At 44.9% G+C, this 22,765-nt stretch overlaps 1 protein-coding gene across 1 annotated transcript in view; it reads left to right on the top strand.

Moving 5' to 3' along the window:
• Window positions 1-22,765, top strand: part of LOC104828056 (serine/threonine-protein kinase TNNI3K) — an 89,315-nt gene extending 66,550 nt beyond the window's left edge. Inside the window, exons 22-25 of the mRNA XM_010561495.1 lie at window positions 8,044-8,103; window positions 9,730-9,899; window positions 17,424-17,503; window positions 22,689-22,765. Of these exons, the coding sequence (XP_010559797.1) occupies window positions 8,044-8,103; window positions 9,730-9,899; window positions 17,424-17,503; window positions 22,689-22,765 (387 nt within the window). The remainder of the gene's footprint in view (window positions 1-8,043; window positions 8,104-9,729; window positions 9,900-17,423; window positions 17,504-22,688) is intronic.

Below are 22,765 nucleotides of genomic sequence, written 5' to 3'. Positions count from 1 at the left end.
TCCAAAAGAAAATCCACCTTTACCAACCTCTGAAAGGTTATGCAGTGCTATAGTCTGTAAATCTTCCCACTGGCCCAGGACTGCTTGGGTTAGTAACAGCTCTGCAGAAATCCTCTTTCAGGACCTCTGCTTCATCATTCACAGGCACGTTTCTGTAAAGCTCTTGAGAGCACAACTCCATCAACCTGCACTTGAGGCATGCGAATGAGCCACTCTTCTTGTGATCAGTGTCCCTCCGAATGCTCCGAAGTGATGTCTGTAGGCATATGGACATTTTACTTGCCTTTAGCATTGCATAATGCCTATTTTCCTGTAGCAAGTCTCATGTTTCTTTGTCAGACCCAACAACAGACATGACTATTATTCCATTTTCCTGAGCTAAGCAGTGGTTACAGCATCCTGTAGTGAGATAATTTCTTGGCTCATGTTCACACTAGGATGCATCTGGAATCTTCTGATGCATGTTCATTTGTTCTACCTTGTTCAAGTTTCCAGGTAAAGAAGGCCAAGACTAGACAAGAGAGACCAACAACTCCTGTAATAAAAAGTTTAAAAGACAAAATTGCACACGTAAGCATATTGTTAGGAAAATATAAATTTCAAAATACTATGGTAGTTTTCTTGTGCTTTACAGTGGTTGGAAGTTGAGAGAGGATAATAAGATCAATTAAAGCCTTCTGCCATATTATCTCGCAGGTAGTACAAGGCACACGTACCTTGCAACACTGGATAATGTTTGGCCTGTTAGATGCAGAGTGGTGGTGACAGCTCTGCAGGCATAATCTGCAGCAGTACAGAGATCCCGTTAGTCCCTACATTTAATTACCTGATGATGACCCCTCAGACTTTCTTCAGATAATGATGCATTCTGAGTAACTGCATGTGAGAACAAGTTTGTTCACATGTAATTCAGGCCATTCATTGCCAAGATTCACACTTAGCTGAGTTGAGTTTATCATTAATGTATCTCTGCCTCCCGGCAGGGCTGTTGGCATTGTAGATGCCATAACAGTGGACCAGAATTTCCCTGCTGCTTTGAAGAATCACTCCACCAGAAAATTTCTTCACTATCTTGTAAAAATGATAGTTCTGATTACTGACACGTGGCTTAGTAGAACTGGCCTAGCCAAAGACAGGGAAGTGACATCCATAGAAGACAGTGCTCACTGGAAACACATGATGAGTATAGAAGATGATAGATAAAATACTGTGCCTTTTGAAAACTCAGAACAGGTCTTGCAGTCTGTAGGGAGAGAGGGAGCAAGCCTCAGGGGTCACAGGCTGCAGGATCAGCAATAACAAATGCAAAGCCATTGTTAACCCAAGCAATAGGAAGACTTAAAAGAAGGTAAGAAAACAACCATTGGGCTCCAAGATGGGCTGGCATGTTTTGGTTTGCTTCCCAGCCGTCTTTGTCCAAGCACGAACTATACCTAACCTTTCTGAGCCTGAGAGCTAACATGAGCTCTCAGCCCTAGGTGATTTGGCTGCTGGCAGTGGTATGGCTGCAGGCAAAATTTTAAGCTATGAGATGAAAGAGAGTATATCAAGGATAGCTTTTGGCAGCTGTACAGAAATGAGGGTCAGCACACAGGAACAAGTGTTCCTGCACTTCAGTGGGAGAGGGAAATACAGGTGACAAGTGTGAAGTGTTATATGGGATTTGAGGAGAGAAAACACAGCAGCCACCTCAAGAAGCTAAAAGATGTGACAGTGACAGCTACGCACACTGCCTGGGCTGTCACATTCAAAACCAGGGCTGAATATTCAGCAGTGACTCAGATGGCCAATGCACTGACTGGGCAGTTGCACCGAGCTCCAAGCTGGGAAGCCACCTCTGCCAGGACTCAGGTCCTGTTTTTTTATCCTGCAGGGTCTTCCCATTTCCTGGAATTGCTCCTTTTTTGTCTGGGGCACAGAACATCCTCAAAATACCTCTGACTTGTTAAGGTGTTAGTTTTTACAGGAGCAGCTGTAAAAGAGAAACAGGAACATGATTTACGAGTTGTAGAAATATTCTGGCTCTTGATCTCTGCTCCCTATTGTAGCTTTAATCCTAAAAAGATCACATTTATGATCTTTGGAACTGGCAAACCATGTTTTTTCACTTATTCCAATGCAAAGAAAGTGGTTCTTTTGGATTATTGGTAGAAAAAAATGTACTCATTGCTTTTTAATTTCTGAAATGCCAGGAAGGTGTCTGTTCCTTTAATTAATATTGCTTTATTCAAAGATTACTCCTACTATGTTGACAGTTCTCTAAATATCCAGTGGCAAATATGTTTTGGGTACTAAAACAACAAATACAGTCAGCTGTACATCTTTCCCAACGGCCTGGGGAGAGCTGTGCTTTGCAGAAGTCACCGTGTGGTGCCCTTGGGCTCAGTGTCTGCTGGGACAGCAGCAGAGAGGACCCCTCTCTGTGGCAGGGCCATTCCAGCCACGGCCTGGAGAACAGAGGACATGAGCATGTGGAGGGTCTCTCAGACGACCACATGTCAAAGCATTACCAGCTCCAGAGGTTACACCGACTCCTTCCATTTCCCCCCGAAACCTATGGATAGCTGTGATTGATTGGTAACGGTGTAGCCTGCTCCCAGGGTGAGACTTCAGGAATACATGGCAAGACCCTAGCAATTTTAAGGGCAGTCCCGTGGAGAGGATACTGCAGTGTGGGAAGGTGAGAAGGGGTAGCAGTAACAAAGTTCACACCCATGCTTCTTTGCCAGCCTCAGATGGCAAAAATGCTGTTGACCACAGTCCGTGAGGGAGCAGAGCAGGAGTTAGTGCTGTTCCCCAGTGGCTCCCTCTCTTCGTGCTGTGCTGCAGTCTCTCCATCAGTGCCCAGTTCCGTCAGTCTGTCCAGCTGCATTGCCCAGCTCACTGCCATAATCTCCATCTTGCATGGATTGAATTGTGGGGACACAGCCCTCCTCCAGCCTCCCGCTTCATCCAGGCACTTGATCATTTATCAGAAGCATCATGTAATTCTCCTGTGCATCTAACTATTAGATTACTTTTTTTGCTATGCCATGACATGACATATTAGTTTGAAAAACTGAAAGCCATCTGTTCTATTATATTTCAAAAATGACTGCATTGCTTATTATTATCATTGCTGTTGTTTTGGGATGTGTTTTTCATTGCTTAGGGAAGTGAGAAAGCAACAGCACTTAGAGCCAGGCAGGGTACAAGCCAATGATGTATGCATTTCACACGCACAGCTCACCCAGAGTGGCTCATTCTCATCAGCTACATCACTGCTAATCCTAAAATGGGCCTCTCCTATTCCAGCTGTCTAAACTCTTTACAGGTCTTCCTATTGTTTCAATTTTCCCCCTATATGATATGGAATTTTAATTTTCAGGGGTTTAAAATAGTAAACACAATGAATATTTTTTCCCCAGCTGATACCCTGGGAATTTTCACGTGGGACTCTAATTAATGCTGATAAAGACAAACCTCATATACGTGTTAAAATTAATAAACTCTTCTTTAGGATAGAAAGTAACTGTACTGTGAATTTTTAAAATGTGTCTTGCATCTGCTATAATTACTGTCTTTTGGAGCCCAGCAATGTCTGCAGGATAGGAGTCTGATTTAACAGGGAGTCACTGCAGTAAGGTTGTTGCTACGCCACCTTTCTCGCATGCTGCAATTTTGACTGGTTTTTATGGCTGGAGGAATCTGTCTTGATTATCCCAATTAACTCAGTAGCAGCAGTGTTAAAGAAAATAAAATACACAAGTGTTCCCTTCTGAGATTATAAAATGGTGGTTAAAGAAAGATTGTTTTATATTGGCTTTTGCAGTCTTGCTATTTCTGCACTAGAGGGAGCATCAACTAACTAAAGCAAGATTGCAAAAACACTATCATCCTCAAACTGGTAGCCTTTAGAGCCCGAGCAGGTTTTAATGGTGCTTGAGACCATCCATGGTAGAGGGACAACAGTGATCCTCCCCTAACTAGTCTTTATATCTCTGTCCTTATACTGAGGGTCAAATCTTCCAAAGTAGGGTTGATAACCAGCACTTTTCTGATGCTATGTCTCAGCTGTATCTCCTGACTGGATGGATACACATCTGTGTATTTGCACATGAAAATGCAGATATTGCAGTGTGTTGGCACCTGTGCTGGCTCTGCATCGGGGCTGTCTTACTGACTGTGTTACTGTTCTGGCATTTGTAGAGCATAAGAGTGATGGGTTTGTTCGTAACTTCTGGGCTTTGACAGTGTTCCTTGGTGATGGAAAATAGAAAGCAGCCAGACGAATGTCATCTCTATGAAGCATTTCTCACACAGAGGACTATGGAGATAGGTAGGTCCTTTATGTGCTTCTGTGTGTCAGCCAGGCAAGGGACCCTGGGTGCTCTTATAATGCCATCTTTGCATATGCTGCTGCAGCAATTGCACAGGTATTTTTGCACGTGCCTCTAAATTGTCTGAAAAGTCAAGAAATATACTCCAGAGACTGGAAATTCAGTTTGCTTAGAAAACGTTCCACAAAGTGGATTAACTGCTTTAGGAAACACATTGCAGGGGTAGGCTTTTGGAAACTTTGGTTGGTTGGTTGGTTGGTTGGCTTCCTGGTGCTATTCTGGCATTCGAGGTCTTCATTGAACAATGTGGAAGTGTCATTTCTGAGGAATGGAACAGATTTTGGAACCTGTGTGATTTTCTGGTGTTACAGGAGGCCTTGTTTTGTATTACAGCTTCATATTACTGAACCAGATACTCTGACTTTGCGTTTCCTACTGGAAACAGAGTCCTGGATTTGTTCCCTGGAGTCACTTTTCTAGTTAGCCTAGCGTAGAAAAGCAGGTTATCATGTGCCTAAACCTGTCCTTGTCCTGGATACTTGAGAGCTTTCTTACCTGGTTTAGTGAACTAAAGCACATGCTCAAGTTCTCTACCAAGACAGGGGAAGAGGTTTGTGTGACTTTGGGCAGTGATTGACTGCAGTGAGCTTTGCCCCCTAACTGTATTCCTTACTGGTTATGTACATAATATATCAGTGTGAGAATTGCGGATAAAATGTATTCGCAATACAGGGCATAGCTAGTTTATTTCATCACTAGTTTATTTATTGTTATTAGTGTTTCCTGGATTCTTGAATATGCTCTTGTCTTTGCACTTTATCAGAGGGGCAGGGTGTTAGTTTGTTTTCCATGTAACTATAAAGTAGCTGCTAATAATCATCAGCATGTAACTCACATTCTGTTTAAATTTATTAATAAGATGTCATATTAACTTGTTGACTTAAGCAAGCACTATGTAATGGATATAGTCACTGTATCTTGTTAGCATTTCCACAGCTCATTTAGCCCCAATAAAAAGACACCATCTTTTCAGAATCCTAATGCACTTTGTTACTCAACAGTATCACTCCAACATAACTTAATCTTGCTAATGTTTTAGATGTGCATGATAGAATGATAAGGCAATCGATGGCTCAATCAGCCAGTGGATGGCTTGAACTTTGCAAAAAATGCAGGCAAAAACTTACTAAAATGAGCTTTATTAAAGGTGTTTTGCTACCATTCTCAGTAACAAAGGTTTTGAGTTACTTCTGAGAGCTTTGAAATAGTATCAGGAGGGCCACTGGGCAGAGAAAAATGAAGCAGTGTTATCACCCTCTTGTCAGCATTTGCAAGGTTTCCTGTGCAGTCAACAGCCTACCCTGAAACAGTCAATACAAATATACAATACTGCTGTAAATTCACTGCAGAGATTAACAAGTGATTCTTTCAAAGGGTCTCAGTTATCTAGTATGTATAATAATCCTTGACACAGTGACGTCTCCTGAGCTTACCACTCAAGAGAAGGGACTGAATGCTATTAGTGAAACACCGTAACAAGCAGAATGAGCAAAATATCTAAAATAAAAAGCATCACCATATCAATATCCATTTTACAGCACCTCACTGTAGGTGCATAAACAAAGACATTTACGTAAAAGACGGGTTATTTGTTAGGGGAAAATGGGGAATTTGGGGGCTTCAACGAGTGTTCACAGGTCAGAATTCTCCAAGAGGTATGCTCAGTTGAAAAAAAAAAAAAACAAATGGCAGAAAATGGAATATATCTGTGTGGATTTTGCCTGATGTCTATGAAATGCCTCCAAATTTGAAAATTTATCCTTTTATTTGTCTTTAATTTTATTCAAGGTTCATCCCAGCTGAAAACTAGTTCCCATGTGTCATGTCACTGTTACTATTTATCAGGTACCTGAACATCTCTTTTCCAGAAACTTTTGAGAGTAGTTGTTTCCAAAGGCAAACTGTTGTCTAGAAAATTAGAGTGTGTCTTAAGCAGCATTTTTCATTAGCTATTTTAATTTGTAAGCTTTAATTAAAGTCAAAGTATTTGCCATAGTACCTGGGGCTTAGTTCTGTAAAGAAAATAAACATTGGTTTGATTTTATCAAGTACAACTCTAACGTTACATTGAGTTCTTCCATTGTCTCCAATGGACTAATCCAATGGGCTCTGATCAAGTTCCACTGAAGGCAACAGAGCTTATCACATGCAATAAATGCAGTATTTTTTGAACACTTTGTAGACTAGAGCTCAGGGATATTTTAATGTGGTCATACACTGCTTTATAACAGAATCCTTTATAAACGGAACCACCGAAGTCACCTCACAATCAAGTTTCCATCCAGTCATCAGATGGGATCTCCCTTCTTCCCACCAGCCTTCACCCAGCTAAAGAAGAGCCATTTATGAGGCCTCCTTGTCCCTGTGAAGGACTCTGTGGTTCAGAGGGTATATTTGCCGTGGTAGTTTTCCCCAGCACTTTCCTAGGTGTAAGTTACTCATAGCAGTGCTTACTGGAGCCTGAGATTCCTGTGGGAACAGTGTCTTTCCAAAGTGCTGTGCCAGTGTCCAGCTGGTGGCCAGAGTCAGGAGAAGGATGTGGACTGTCTCGCTGCCTTAAGCCACTGCCACAAGGAGCACATATCAGGCAGGACACTGCTGTGGACACGAATAAACACAATTTTCTCCCTCCCTTTCCTATGTAACTGCAGACAAGGACAAGTCTATGGAACTTAAAATGGACTGGTCATTTTCTTTCTAACCCTTTTGAGAAAGAAACGCATTTAACACCCATTTTGTTACTACACTTTCTCACAAAGGGCTAAAAGCTGAAGTCTTACTTGTGTGTATTATCCCTCTGCTATCACTCGTAGATGTGAGGGCTGCAGGACTTTGTCCTAAAGCTTTTAAATTACGCCTACTTCTTGCAGGCAATTTTGTTGAGGAGGATGTGGTGATGGGAATGAGGAGCTTGTTTAACAGTTACTTAATTAAGGTATTCCCAGTCCTCCTCTGTCAAACACCATTGTATGCAATGCTTTAGTTAAGCCTGAACTTCCCTGGGAAGACTGTGCTGTAAACTGGAACAGGGTATTGATCAGCAGTAACAAGAAGGAGGTGTATTTTTCATTCCCCTCAGCTGCCTGATCCTGTCCCTAGCATGGCCTCTGCAAACTCTTGTGCCACCTGAAGCACACAGAGATGGAGACACGTGTCCGGGAAAGGGTTGGGCAGGCGGTGGGGAGCAGCAGTGGAGCCAGTGCACATGGAGGGATGCAAGTACTCCAACGAGGGAAGGAAGAGGGTGGTCATAAGTGCAGTCTTGGCCAGGAGCTTGTCCGCTGCTCTTCACAGCTGTTGCTGGGTTCTAAGTCTTGTTTATGGGCAAAGAGGAAGCATACCTAATATATAAACAGAGCCAAGAATTTATTGTTAGTATTTGTTTAATCTTATGGTCTAGTCATTACTAGCTCAAATCTAATTGTTACAGAAAAAGAGAAAAATAATGCAGTCAAAGTTGTTATACCCCCCCCTCAGTTTCGTAGCTAGTACTGAACTTGCAGTTCCCATCAGATTCCCAAGCAGACTGAAAGCAATGCCATGAAATTCAGAGAAAGGGAGAGGAGCTGTGTTTCATCACATATCTATGAGTCAGTTTAATCACAGAAGATATGCCCCCCCTTCTATTTTTAACACAGCTCTGCTTTTTCTATTGTATTCACAGGGGAGACCAGAGTTTTCAGAAGTAGTCACAAAATTAGAAGAATGTCTGTGCAATATTGAGGTAAGGACCTTATTTCCACCACGGAGTGTCTGTGCGTGTGAGTTCAAGTGGGGAGAGCAGCAGCAGCTGAGGAAAGTGGTGGCTTTGGAGCCTGCAAGCTGCTTGAGCTGCTTCGTCCTATTGCTAGCCAACACACTGTATTTTTAAGGCACGTTGTCAACAGTGGTTTATACGGGTGCCAGGAGGAGGCAGGGACCAGATATTGCTGTGAGTGTCAGGAGCTACTCAGAGAGGTACACTGAAGAGAGAGCGTGACCAGTGCTGTGGGGATACACTTCGTAGTAGTCCTGGGCAGAATTTTTTACTCCCATTCATCCCATTCAAGACTGCTTGGTTTAAAAAGAAGAAAAGACAAACTGGCCAAGACCCTTGGGAGAAAGGTAAAAAGAGAAAACATAAGAAGGATAAATGCAAAGGCAATTCCTCCTTTGGACTGTGGCTATGACACAGATGGATGTATCAGCCTTCAGCCTTGTGTAAGGTAAGTGGTCAAAGAGAAAGTAAATGGCTCAGGGCTGCAATTCCTGAAATTATATTTTCTTGGTGTGTTTGTGTGTGTGTGTATGCATGTAAGAGGTTTGGGGTTTTTTTAAAACAAAACCACCAAAAAAACCAACCTCCTTTTAAAATGGATCGCTGCTCTTGAGCTTAAGGGTCAGAAAAGACACCCATAATCTATTACATTTCTTCATGCTCTGACTGCAGCTGGTTGCTCTATGCGTAGGTGGAAGCTTTTAAGTGTAAAAAAAAAAAGTGAAGCACTGTATCACAAGAAACTGTGTCATCTCATGGGAGACCTGACGTCTATGATACATAGGCAGCAGTGCATGCAGGAAGAAATCTGGGGCAAGAGCTTACATACAAAAGAAAAAAAAGAAAGCATTATTTAGCTGGGGAGTTATACCTAAGCTCCACTGTGCCCAGGGCAAAGCCTTGTTTGAGAGGGGTTTTGAGGAACAAGATCTCTAGTAAGTTAAGTACCACAGCCAATGAAGGATGAAGGTGGAGAGTTTTCTCTCTCCACCTCCCTCTATTTCTTCTCTTTTTTCTTCTCCTCTCTCAGCAAATAATTTCTGCTCCTTTTAAGTATCTCTGAAACCAGGAGTGGCAGGGACCTTTTGTGCCAGCAAGTCTAGGCCCCTGCTGCTGCAGGTTCTGGTGTTGTATGTATAAACACATATATTGATGTGCTAGCCCTGCATTGGCATTGCCCTGTCAGTCTGAATTCCTGCCCTGGGACACTCAGACAGGACTGCTGTGATCAGACAGCACTGCCACCTTTCTGGTCCAGATGGGAAAGTCACAGCCGGTGGCTCCCACCAGGGAGGCAGTGATGTCTCCCAGCTGCACAGTGGATGCTTGCAAGCCAAATAACTCATGGCTGAACTAAAGCGTATCTTCTGGAAAGCCGTCCAACCCCAGCTTGAAAACCCCAGGTGATGATGAATTGACCGCTTTATTGGGCAGGCAGCAGCCAGTTCTCCTCAGCTGATCGAAGTCGGGAGGCACTGTTGTTTTCAGCCAAACTATAAAGGAAATGTGGGACACACAACTTAGGAGAAATAGCTGAGGAAAGACTCTTAAATGCGTAGTAACAGTGCCACCTTTTTTTTTTTTTTAATCCAGTTAATGTCTCCAGCCTCCAGCAACAGCAGCGGTTCTCTGTCTCCCTCCTCATCTTCGGACTGTCTCCTTGCGCGAGGAGGTCCTGGCCGTAGTCACGTTGCAGCGCTACGTAGTCGGTTTGAATTGGAATATGCCTTGAATGCACGAGCTTACGCTGTCTGGTCACAGAGGTATGTGCCAGTCATTACAGGGCCAAGGAGAGCACTTACTTTGAAAGGGATAGTAAGCGTCGTCCTCAAGACTGCCCGGCTCACATGCCTAAAGCGGGCGTTCCCTGCAGCAGGGACTGTGCCTGACTAGGGGATGTGGCTGCCTGAGAAGCCGGTAGCAGAAACACACCCTGGGGCTGATCCACTGCCAGGGCCACCCCAGTAAAGCACTTCTGCAGTTTTGTCTTCTGTAACTGCTGTCTCACGGGGTGTTTGGGTTATCTGAATGCTGTGGAAGCCATCCTGCTGCCAAGACAACAGCTAAGCATTTGAATTTTTCACTATGAGTAACAAAAATAGTAGAAGATCAAGTCCTGCCGTGTATGGGCTCTACACACAGTACCACTGCTACATCACATGAAACAAAAGACTGATGACTGCCCACCCAAGGGGGCGGAGGTGAGTGGTCATTAGGTGGATGTACCTTCACTACCTGCCAGCAGGTCTGGGAAGGCCGGTGTTTATATCACAATGTGTTTTCAATTTGAAAAATTTTACTGAAGAAAAGCTAGAAGACACATTTTTCTTTGGAAAAAAAATAAAGAAAATAATATTCCAGTGTGTGGCATCAGTGACAAGATAGAAAACCCAGGTTAGTCCATGGGCAGCGTTTCAATACCAGATGATGTGGCTGGAGGCATCAGGTGGCACTGTGACAGAGAGCCTTACCAGCCTCCTTCATGGCATGGGCACTGTTCACATTTCAGGGAACTGCTCATATAGTTTGCTCATATAGTTACTTCTGCGAAGTATTGCTATTTAAGGGAGCTGACTCCTGCAGGAGGTTTGTTGTTGTTGACAGGCCAGTTTGTTATACTGGAGGCGGTATAACCTCTATGTATTGTCTGAAAAATAAAGGAGGCTGTGTTAGTGTGTCGCATCAAAATAGGAGGGCAGGATTTGCTAGCCCTCGTAAGGGGCCAGAGTTATCCAGTGAGCTCACCTCTCTCAGCAGAAATCTAAGCCCTGCAGAAATGTGATAAGTATATTTGCTGACTCGTATCACAAGCATGGCTTGTTATCTCTGCCAAAATACAAGGCAGACATGTCGTTCTGATTAGGAGGAATAGGGCACACTTAGGAAAACCCAGCTGAAAATCCTAGAAATAAGCAAATTTGGGAAGAAAGGTCACACTGAAATGCCATTCTGATTATTATGTACGAGAAAGTTTGTTTCCTGTTATATTTATAGTATACGTCCCATTTATGGAGTGCATAGCTTGTGTCTGAAAACTATTTTCTAACATGCCCTCACCTCTCTTAGATTCTTAGTAATTAGTGGAGTTTCTTTAATGAGAGGAAGTTTTATGGACAGGAAAAACACCCAGTTCCCTCACCATAAGAGCCTGTGCTGAAGATAAAACATGGGAGAGACTACTGGTCCCAGAGGCTGACTGTGGTAGAAAAGCAAAGTAATTGAAGAGGTGCCATTTTTTGATGTTACATTTCTCAGGTCTGTGCTTTAGTTTTTGTTTTTTTCATCTTGATCTGAAATTGTGATAAGATTAAATGAATGAAGTAGGCTGTGCTACTGGAAGATGGTGTTGCAGTACCAGGAGAGAGCACTGCCGGACTGGTGCTGTCACCTGCGCTCATCACAGATCCCAGGCTGCTGTCTGGGGAGGGCAGCAGGTGAAGAAGGGCAGGGACAGACAGACAGAAACCAGACTGTCCCAGCAGACACAGAGGCAGGAGATACAAATGCCAAGTCCCTTTTCCTTAAGGAAGAGGGAAAGGATCTCAGCCTCACAGAAATTTGTGGGAGTCAGCATTGCTAGGGCTGTTCCTACCAGAGTACATCCTAAAAATTGCATATCATTCAATTTATGACCATAGAAGGGTAAGAAGAACTCCTGATATTTTTTAAGGCAAAGTCACATGTGGGTTCTCTATATTATTGTACCACTAAGTTAATATTCGAGGCAGTCTACCCTGCCACTTGGGAGACCTGGTTTTGAGGGCAAATTTAGCAATCTCCTATCTCTATCCCATGGGGAGTGAGAGTACTGTGAAAATGAAATGGTGCTCTTAATCTCTGCCAGAAGAGCAGTGCACTCGGTCTAAACTTTACCCTTTAGCACCACTTAGCAGTCAGAAATAGTCATAGCAAAGCAAGCCATGCCCTCCTGATACATTCCTGTTAACCAGGATGCGGAAAGTCAGAAATACAGTCAGCTAAAATTGGGAGCTGGAATAGAGGAGCAAAATGAATCAATCCTTTGCCTGTTCGGGGGCTCGTATGGAGAGGCAGAAAGCAAACACCTGCAGACAGACACTGGAATCTTTTACATGAAAACATAGATCAGACCTGAAACGTTCATCTGGCAAAATGTGATATCCTATAAATTGCTTTGCTTTTGTCATACGCTGCTGGAGCAGGACATGGAGTTGGGCACTGATGTCAGGGTGAAGGCAATGTGAGCTAGACCTTCACTTTCCATAAAGGGCCAGATTTTGCTGTTGAATATAATAATTTGCATTAAAGGAATAAGAAAGTGACATATCTAGGTTAGTGTAGGCATGAGAGAGAGAGAGAGAGAAGGGGCATTCACAAGTGCCCCTCTTGTCCTGTAATTCAGTGTTCCCAGTGCAGCACTGAGGTTCGTTAGCCCACTAAAATGGGCTCCTCTATAACCCCAGCGGTTATTTAAAGGTGAATTCTTTTATCAGATGCTCTGCCATACAAACTAACAACATTCAAATCTATAAATAGCACCCAGAAAGATTAACCCAGAGGCACAACACTCAACAAAAAGGGAATGGTTTCCACAGTTTCAGTAGTTTCTAACAATACAACACACTGAGATGATTAATGACTTCACTTCCTAATGACAACTGTTTCTTAGGGTTTCATTTTTGTAAGCGTAGGCATTTTCAGAGGGAAGGGGTCATGTTGTTTTTTTCCCCAGCTGGACTGTATTTCCTGGGCTGCCTCCTGTTTCCACCTGCTCTGACGACTTCATGTCTTATGAAACACCACAGCATGCAACTCCACACTATGGCAGAAACAATTCATCTGACGAAATCTCCATGTACTATGCATGGAGTTGAACAGCCATGGCATGGAAGTTACTTGTTTGTTTCTTGCCCTGTAACTTTAGTGTCCGTTTAGCGGTCATATGGCAGGATGCAGGAGTGTCATAATGAATTGGATGCAATAGCAGTGCGCTTTGTCTGTCTGACAGGACAGCTTAACCTGTCAACTCATCACTGTATAGAAGCTTTAGCTGTTGATTTTCTACACCTTTAGCATTTCCCACAGAGTCCAAGGACAACATCTGCAAAAGAATAGTCTTTTCTTGTTTAAGTAGCTCCCAGTTAACCCAAGTCAGAAATATTTGGAGTGACCTTTCTTTGTATCTTTGGACAGTGATATTAACACGTCTGATGGCCTTGGCAGGGGCTGCTCTTTAGCCTATGCTACAGGCTGCCTCAGACAGCAAATACATGTCTGCGTGGTATGGTATGTCATAATATTCTGAAAGAATTCTCTGTCTGTGCGGAATAGAGGAATCATGCAGCAAACATGTTGCTCTGTCTGCTGTGAAAGGGTTGTTGGGTGCATGCAGGCAGAGCCTCGCTCGTCAGCTGGACGTGCCACCATCAGAGCTCTGTGCCCGCCTGCCCTGCGCAGAGAAGTAACCTCTTGCTGAGCAGCACTTGCTGTAAGTGCCCTGGGTTGGCTGGATCGTGCAGACAGCCCAGCTGCCCTTCCTTCAGTGCGTGCCAGCTCCTGTCCTGGGCGAGCAGCGAAGGAGGGAGGAGCGGGGAGCCAGCATGCCCATCCATCCTGCTGGCTGGCAGCCCGTCTGTCCACGGCTCTTCGCAGGCAGACCCTCGGGGGACAGTCCCCAGCTGCAGTGCCACCCAGCATCTTCTCCCGCTCTCCACGAGCCGGTTGCGGACTGGGGCAGCAGTGCCAGCACATGGGAGAGGGCCCTGGGCAGTGCTGCAGAGCCCTCTGGGGCTGAGGCAGGGGCTATGGAGCTGCAGCCAGCAGTGCTGCAGATCTGCCCTGGAAAGGCACTGTCCTGAGCTGGGCACCATCCCGCCAGGCCAGCAGGAGAGGCGGTTCCTGCCTCGGATCACTCCCGTGTTGGGCCTCGTCCTGCAGAGGCTGGCACTCTCAGATCTGTCTCTGTAGACGCTGGTCTGTAATTAGGGACAGGCAGGACTGCAGAGTTCTGCTGTGCTCGGGCTCTGAAGCTCAGGTGCAGAGCCTACGAAAGCAGCACTGCCACTGCTGCACCAAGAGGCTTTTGTGTCACGTGTGGATCAGTTTTCACTGGTGTGCATACACACGTGGGTGGGATCACGGGATTCAGCATCCTGCTTTTAATGCCTTAGTGCAGATTTGTGAGGGAAACTTGGTCTGTTCAGGAAGCAGCTGCAGAAAACCAAGACATTTTGATGGGTTTATTTCCTCCAGCAGAAAGACGTCCTTTCCTTCTCCCCTGCTAACAGCTCTCTTTCTCCAGGCTAAACAACAGGCCCATAGACACTCACAGCAGACACTATCACCCGTGTGGTTTCTCTCCAGCTCTCACGCTGGCATACCTTCTGCTGGGCAGCTGTCTTAGATTGACGGCAAGTGCCTGGTCCTTACAAACCACCTTTTCTCCCAAAATAGATGGGAAGAGAAAAGCTGAGTTATCCCTTAGACAAAAGGTTTACGTTTGTTGTCAAGGGAAAGATGGCTCTTTCCAAGCTTTTTTCAAGTTCTTTCCAAGCAGCTATTTCTTCCCCTTCCAGACTTAATGCCTAGAGAGGCTGCTCAACAATTTACTGAAGATGGTTTCAGCTCTTCTGGTTAGTTAACATAAACTCTTACCCACCTGACGAGAAATTTAAAGAAAAAACATATAGCAAAGTGACTGAGTGAATGGGGTTCAGTTAGTTGTTCTGAGAATAATCAGATTTCAAGTTTTCTGCCTAAAGTCTGGGTCGTGGCAGAGTGGGGTGTGTTATTTATCACAGATTTGTATCATAGTTCTCCTCCCAACAGCTGTTCATTAGCAGCAATTTTCTCCATCTTCTTTTTCTTGTTTACAAGACCAGAGGATTCCTGTCTGCTGTTTTTGCTCTGAGTTGCTCCAAAGGCAAAGAGGCCAAATAAGAGTTTCTCCTTTCAGAGGAAATCCTTGCATGGGACAGACCAGTGCTGTAGTTCCTCTGTAGGTCCTGGCCAGGATCGCTGGCACAGCCGGTGCTGCCAGCCTCCTGTTCGGCAGCATGGCTGGTCTCAGGCCTGTCTCTTTTGGCTAACACCCCAGAAGTTAGTCCGTGAATGCTGTGCTAGGAATTCAAGCAAAGTGTATGCTTTATTTCTTCCCCTGGGGACCTCCTGGCTCTTCCCACAGCCTGCGGATGCTGTGATAGCTGTCTGCAGTCCTTTCAGGTGCAGATTTGCCAGCCAGTCATTCACTGTTTTTTTGCTTCAGCCCCTGACTGGACAGTGTTTTCCCAAAATAGATGACCTTACTGTTTTCCTCTGCCCAAAGAAGGGCTGCTTCTCCTTAATTATGAATGAGCTTCAATAATGCAAGTGATACAGTAAATGTATATGTGTTCTATACAATTGCGGGTCAGCCCTCAAAGGGCTTTCCCTTCGCAGGCACGCAGACGAGGGGTCAGGGAAGAGGGTGGCTGTGTTGACAGCAGGGTGAGCAGCTGGGTGGGTGGCTGGGTGGTGGAGGAGGAGTTGTGCAGCGCAGAGGAGGGCCAGCTCTTTGGAACAGCAGGGAGCAGAGTGGGGAAGGAGGTGAATGTTCCACCCAGAGGGAAGCCAGGAGCAGAGTGGAGGACGGGACAGTGAAAAGTGGGTAGAAACAATATTCCAGAAGTACTAGCTGAGCTGGAGCGAGCGTTGCCTGCTCCTTCAGGGTATTCCTGATCCTCATTAAACTACCTCCAGCCGGCCAGGCAGCTGCCTGGCCTCCTCCCTTGGGGCACGGTGCCGCTCCAGGCATCGACAAGCAGCATTGCTATAAGGAACCTGTATCCATCCGTCCTTCTCAAAGATGTGTCTTAAAGAAGCTGGGAAAGCCAGAGCCGCAGGACCTGTCCTGAGCCTCCCAGTGCTTCCATCAGTGGTAGAGTAATAGTTGTGTTCGGGGTAGAAAAGCAGAGAAGTCCCAACAAAACCTGAAACAACCATCCTGTGTCCTGCTGTTGCCAGCTGGCGTCAACATTTCATATTCTGCCGCTTGGACGATTCACTGAACTGCCCTTTCCATTTCATGACTTCACGTTTTAGAGGTTGAAAAGCTAGACTGATCAGTTTTGCCAGAGAAAATACTTGAGGAGTAAGTGAAGCTGATAGCATGTTACTTTGCAGTTAGTGGAATTCAGTAAACATTATCCTATTATCCTCTCAAAATTGCACAAAGGCACGATGAAAAAGAGTATCTTAGTGACTCCTCAACAGAAGCCAGAAGCTGTGAATACACCTGTTAAGTTTAGATAGTCTAGTGGTGACAGGCCTTTGAGTTTTTATATATTGTGAGATAAATAATATCCACAGCATCTAATTAAGTTAATATAAAGTTCTGTTTAGTACTGTGCCTTCTACGTGGACCGTGAAAAGTGCCAAAGCCCGAGAACTGTGGCCAATTGTATTTTCAATAAAAAGGCTTCTCAAGGGTTATGTAAGCATACTCAGTGAAGGCAAGTCAAATGAAAGAGCCTCTTTTTAAGGGACAACACTAAGGTGTTATTTTCACGGAGTGCTTAAATCCAGTAGGTCTTCTTTACTTCCCCAACTGAGTATCAGATATGTTCTTATAGATCTGGGCTCTCCATCGTATCTAAACTGTTCTGATGCACCTCCGTGTGCTCTGTGTGTTGCACTGCTTCCCTGTGCCGTCGGCTGTGTCACTACAGCCATTATCCCTTCCATTATTCTTTTGACAGCTCCTTGGAAATAAATGCACTAAGGGCTAAATAAGAACAGTTTGGGCTTCTTGGTTTTGTGCACACTTGGTTTCTGTCTGCTTCCAATCTAAGAAGAGCTGATAGAGGACAGTCCTGTACATGATAGCTCCTTAGGATCGGTGATAAACAACCCATTGGCAGGACCGTGGTTTTGGTCAATAACTGGAAGATAATTCAGCAATCGCCCTTGCCAGAGAAACTTATTTGCAGGAATCTGTTAGCAGTCATGCATAAAATACATTACAATGACCCTAGATTGATGCTTAGAATTGCTTCTAAAATAGCAACATACAAACAATTGTGAAGGCCCAAACAGTATATTTGAGGGAACTTACTTTGAGAATGGATGAAATGCAAGCATGTGATTCATGTTCTTGCTTCATAACTCTTTTTTTTGCTTTTTGTTTACTGCAAATGCCAGTGGCTGGACACCAGGCTGATGTATTTCGTATTACTGTCTTTTCCTTCCAGCTCTGTAGAAAAAGTTCTTATGGTCTGGAGATGTGACTTTATCAGTCTTATCTAAACTGACACCTCCTATTTAATTTTCAGCACTGGGCACCACCCTTCTCAGGGTCTGTCTTTGGATGACATGAGAAGAAACTTCCAGTACCCACCAATCGACAAAAATGGTGAGTTAATGCAGAATACTCCTTTAAGCATCTTGGTGTGGTTAATCAGTGTGGAGCTACAGTCTCCTGAGGTACCAAAAAGTCTCATGAGAAAACTAATGTTCAGTGCAGGCTGCTGGTATGGACAGCCAGAGCTGGTGAGGTCTCACCCTGTGCTCCTTGCACCTCATGGCTGCTTTCACTGCATGTGCATCCCAAGCACTTCAGAGCTGGGGTGGTCCTTTCTGTCTATGTGCATGGGTCTGTGAATAAGGAGAAGATGTGGCATTATATCCTCAAGGCTACTTCTGCAAAAAACAGGGAAGACAGTCCTATTTCTGGAGTACCACAGGAGCATGAAATGACACAACATATCCTTTTCACTGTTTGCACTCCTCTCTCAGAGGGCATCCCATTGTACTGGTCCCCTCCAGAACAGAGATGTCCTGACTGCTTCTTCCTCCTGCCTTCCTGGCTTTCTGTCCTACCGCATTCAAGTGTGTGTTTATGCGTTGCCACACAAACAGTTTTCCAGCATTTCCTAGCCCCTGCGTTTGCAATCATCCCCAGTAAACCTCTCTTGCTAAACAGCCTTTGCTCAGGTCTTGTCTTGCCGGCAGCTCTGTGGGAGACTGTTTCTCACCCACCCTTTCTGCACAGCTCATGAACTCACTAGCTGGCTCTTTACAGTGTCCCAAGCACAGAATAATTATCATCTTAGAGCTTTTTAGCCCAGCAGCATAATGTATAAATAAAACCTTAAAATAGCATATGAAAATGTAGTTGGCATTAGGGTGGTATCAAGCAGACTGGATTCAGACATCTTGGGTAAATCTTTCTTTCTTGGTGTGGAGCTGAAGGTCAGACTAAATCTCACCTTTGTGCTGATCTTCATTCACACTAGGCTCAACTGCTGCCTCCTAGAAAAACCTGCCACTGTTGTGAAGCCACTTTCAGTATGTGCTGTCGGGGTAGTACGTGCTTTATGCTCAGGTGTGAAACAGCAGCACATCCCAGCTCAGTAACTTTCTGTGCAGCAATACTGAAGGGGGACTACACCGAGTGTGTGATTTTGGAAAGCCTCCAGCTGCTGTCCCATGGTGCTGCTCCTTCCACCGGCACCAGCTGATCTGTTTGCCTGAACGTCCTAAGCTGCTCCAGGGCCACGTCAACAGGACGTCACTTGCCCATTTCAGCGCAGACACGTGGCCAGGGCCTGTCTGCTGTGGCTGCTGTGTTTGCTGACCAAACATCAGCACAGCATCCATGGTTACCTTTGCCTGACAAGAGCACCACAGACCATGCTTCCACCATCAGCCCGGAGCCATGCAGATAGTCTGGATCTCATCACCCCGTGGACAAGTGTGAAAGTCCAGGGAACCCTGGAGACAAAGCAATGCAAGAAGGTATTTTCTGAAACCACTGCTAGAGGGATCATGGTGGTACACCCAGCGACACCAGATGCAAAACCAGACTCTGATACGCTCCTAGAAAAGTGCCGCAGAGCAGGCGGAAAAGGAGGCTTTGGCACTGCCTGTGCCAGCACATCTGTTCTGAAAGCTGGGTAGAGGTTTTTTTCATAAATAGTCATATCTGACATGGCGGAGAACAACAGCAACATCTTCAGTACCAAGGAGCAGGGCTGGGCTTTGGCAGACAACACAGACTTCTAAGGAGATGCATACAGCACAGTCGCTGCCACCCAGGAGTGCCGACCAGGAAGGTCTCTCTGGGTTTGCTGGGAGCAGAGGTCTTCTGTGCTGTATAAAGTCTCTGTTCCTCCAGGGCATGCCTGCAGAGCATGTATAAGGAAAACTTATGTTTTTCTATATGCTCTATACTTACATACATTTTTCTGTATGTTCAGATGGCAGCTGTGTTGAGTGGATCCATTGACTTTACAGGGTTGCCACCCTCATTCAGAGTTTGCTGCTGTCTCCTGCCCTGGGGCCTTCTCACTCCTCTCCTGGCATCTGTTCCCTTTTCTGCCACTTGCCAACCTGTTTTGTCACCAGGAGGATTCAGTGTTTTGTTCTGCCTGAAGCATATATCAGACGCTTGTCATCTTTGCTGTTTTTCACAGGCCTCAGCATGACTTTTGCACTCCCTCCCCTCCTCTGAACTGAGCACATTGGGTGAGAAAAAGAGAAAACTTGGTCATATAAATATTTACTGTGTACAACACTAACAGCAGTGTTGCTGTCATAACAAGTAGTGAGGTAATGACCTTTGAAACTGAAAAAAGAACAAAAACTTTGTTATTACTTATTGTATGTGGATTCCACAGCTGCAGAGAGCAGTTCCTCGGGGCACAGCTTTCATCAGGTACCTGGCAACTGGAAAACTCGAGGAGGAAGAAAACAAGAACAGAACATAAATGTTTAGTGACCTCCTAGAGTAAGACCATCCAGGCAAGACTGGAGGGGGTTTCTCAAGTCTGTATTAAGAAGGGACAAAAGGGAATGGAGGGCTGGTGGAGAAGAGACTCTCCATGGCTGCATTTAAGCTGTGGGATTAAGGAGTGATTTCAGACTCTACTCACAAGACCTCAAGATTTATTTTCAAATATACCTGTTCCTTGAATCATAGTTTCCACAGGCGGGAACCCGAGCATATGAGCAGGAAGGGAGGTGGCCCTAGCCAGGCCTCCACATTGCTGGTCAGATGCCAGGACTGTGGTGCAGCACAGCTTATTGCAGCCAAGAGCTGGCCAAGCTGAGCCTTGCCCTAACTCAGGTAACAATGGAAAAAGCCAGGGTGGTACGGAGGAAAATGAAGATCCTGCCTGTTAGACACAACAGGACTGGAAAAGCTACTCTTTGCCGCTTACTTCATTTCAGCAGGGTTATGCAGCTCAAAGTTGAGTCCTGCAGTGTCACCAGGATATGTATCTCAAGGAACAGCAGAATCACTGTCCCTTGTTGCAAAGCACCAAACCCAGCTGCTCTGGAGGCCCACCATAAGCACCCTGCAGCCCAGCCACCACTTGCTCTGACTGCATCCCAGGCTTCAAGACCCCAGTAGAGTGATCAAGCCATTGCAATGCATAGCGGCACACCAGAAGACAGAAAGCCCTGAACCCTTTTTTGTTAAAGTGCTTGGTCTAATGATTGCAAATATTTGCACTCTTTATTTATGCCACATAAACCAATTTCACTGCTGTCTCTCCCCATTCATGTCCATTTTGATCTTTTTTCTGTTTGCTTTTTGCCTAATGTTTTCCATTATCCTCATTTGCGCTTGCAGTCTGTAAACAATAGAGAATACATTCACTGTTTTCCTTTCTCAGTAAAAGACCCAAAAGCACCCTGGTCCCATGCCTGCAAGAGCCTTTGTGATAGTGAACAATTTTCTTCACTGAGTGTATTTGAAAACAGAAATTCTACAAATAAACACAGCCCTGGCTTCTTCAGTGAAAGCAAAGCACCTGCTCTTCATTGGAAGTTTCACAAATTGTGAGTTAAACAGTATCTTGAAAGCAGTGAAATCACATGAGGCAAATGCACACTGCCCAAAGAAAACTGTATATCCTCTAAAATTTAAGATTGGTGTAAACACGGAGTTTAACTTTGACTTTGGCTTCTCCTTGCTCACTGCAGCTCTCAGACGCTGGCAGACAAGCTCATGCTGCTGCTGCAACAGTCACCAAAGTTTCCCAGCTGCAGAGAAGGCCCTGGCAAAGCTTGCAGCACAGAATCTGTCCTGCAACACAAGGAAGCGTCTGCACTCACTGAGCAGTTATGTGACAGTGCAAGCCCAGGCTGTGGCGTAGCATAGCATCATCCCTCTTGGCACTTGGAAAGGGCACCAGCCAACCGAGGAGAGATGCGTCCCTGGCAGGCAAGAAGGGATCCTGGGAGTGAACCAAGCCAAGTATCCTTGTGATCTTGATCCTGGCTGGTATGAAACTCACAGGCACTACAAGGGAAAAAAAAAATATATATAGGATATGGTTGAGGGGATTGGAAGGATGAAAGCATTTATTAAAGCAGAGGTTCCCCACTGTGTGGCAACAGCAAGGCAAATGGAAGTGGTGGTGGAGCAATGGACAGTCAGCGTGCTCAGTGCACCGCAGTGTGCTCAGTGCACCGCAGCGCAGTACAAAGTATTGTCACCACAGCTGGAGAGGTTCTCAAAAGTACGTCCTGCTCTTGTAATGTGCCCCATCAGAGACTATCGTTCCTCACATACACAGTGATGCACCATGGCTTTGGCTCCAGCGATGACACATGCTACCTTCACCTCCCAATATTCAGGGCACATCCACCATGCCCAAGAACAGTCACAGCGTTAAGGCCCAGCATATTTAGGATATGAGTGAGATTCCCTTAAGGAAAAGTTTTGCTGCCAGCTTTCAAAGCATAGTGTGTCATGATTAGGAGATAAACCAGGGTTGCTTATGGATTACAGCTTAGGGATGCCTTGGTCAGTACTGTTGTAATTACCAGAGTCTTAATTTTGTGCAGCTGTGTGTCTTTTATGTTTGGCAATAGGAATCCTGCACGCAGAAGCCTTAGCAATGCTTTGTAACCCTTCTCCCACCCCACCCTGTGCCCCAGAAAGTTTTTGTGTTCCAGTTTCAAAGCTCTCTTGCTTCCCAAGTGGCTAAGTATCTCTGTACAATGCCTAGTTTTCAAGAAATTTGAGTTGGCTCCACTGGATTTTTAATGTTAGTACAGTAAAATAAGAAGTGTGGGAGCAGCTGACCAATGAAACCATGGAAAGGGAGGACCGGTTTCTTTGGCATTGTTAGAGCAGCTCATTGGAATACAGTGCTGGCAAGAGCAGTTGCTTTCTGCTTTGTAGTGTCAAGAATTAAAATATTTTTAAAATACTTATCAGAAGGTTTATTTTGAGCCCTTCGAAGCTCTAGTTGAAAGGCAAAAAGGTATTTTTTTTAATGGCAAACTTCCACTGTTATTAAAACATTGAGATTCATGTTTTTATGTCAGTCACATTCTTTGTGCTTGATTATTGTGAATTCATTGCATGAATGACAGGGTCTGTTTACTTCCTTTTTAAATTTTTCCTCAGCAGATGATATTAAATGGAGATTTGCAGTCAGCAAAAAGGTATCAGCATGATTATGCCTATTTGTCACAAACTGATATGCGCATTATTTTGTTGACATTGTCACTGCAGGGAGAGGTGGGGGAGAATCGCTGCTATGTTGAGCCACACATGAACTTCTTTCTGCATCTTGCAGGCTATGTGTCGGATCCCATGAGTACCATGAGGTTTCATTCCTGCAGCAGCAGTGGCAGCTTTGAAGAAAGCAGCTGA

Source organism: Haliaeetus leucocephalus, unplaced genomic scaffold (assembly GCF_000737465.1).
Source record: "Haliaeetus leucocephalus isolate CR32 unplaced genomic scaffold, Haliaeetus_leucocephalus-4.0 Scaffold147, whole genome shotgun sequence".
In the NCBI taxonomy this organism is placed as follows: domain Eukaryota; kingdom Metazoa; phylum Chordata; class Aves; order Accipitriformes; family Accipitridae; genus Haliaeetus; species Haliaeetus leucocephalus.
This window is presented reverse-complemented; position numbering and strand designations above follow the sequence as displayed.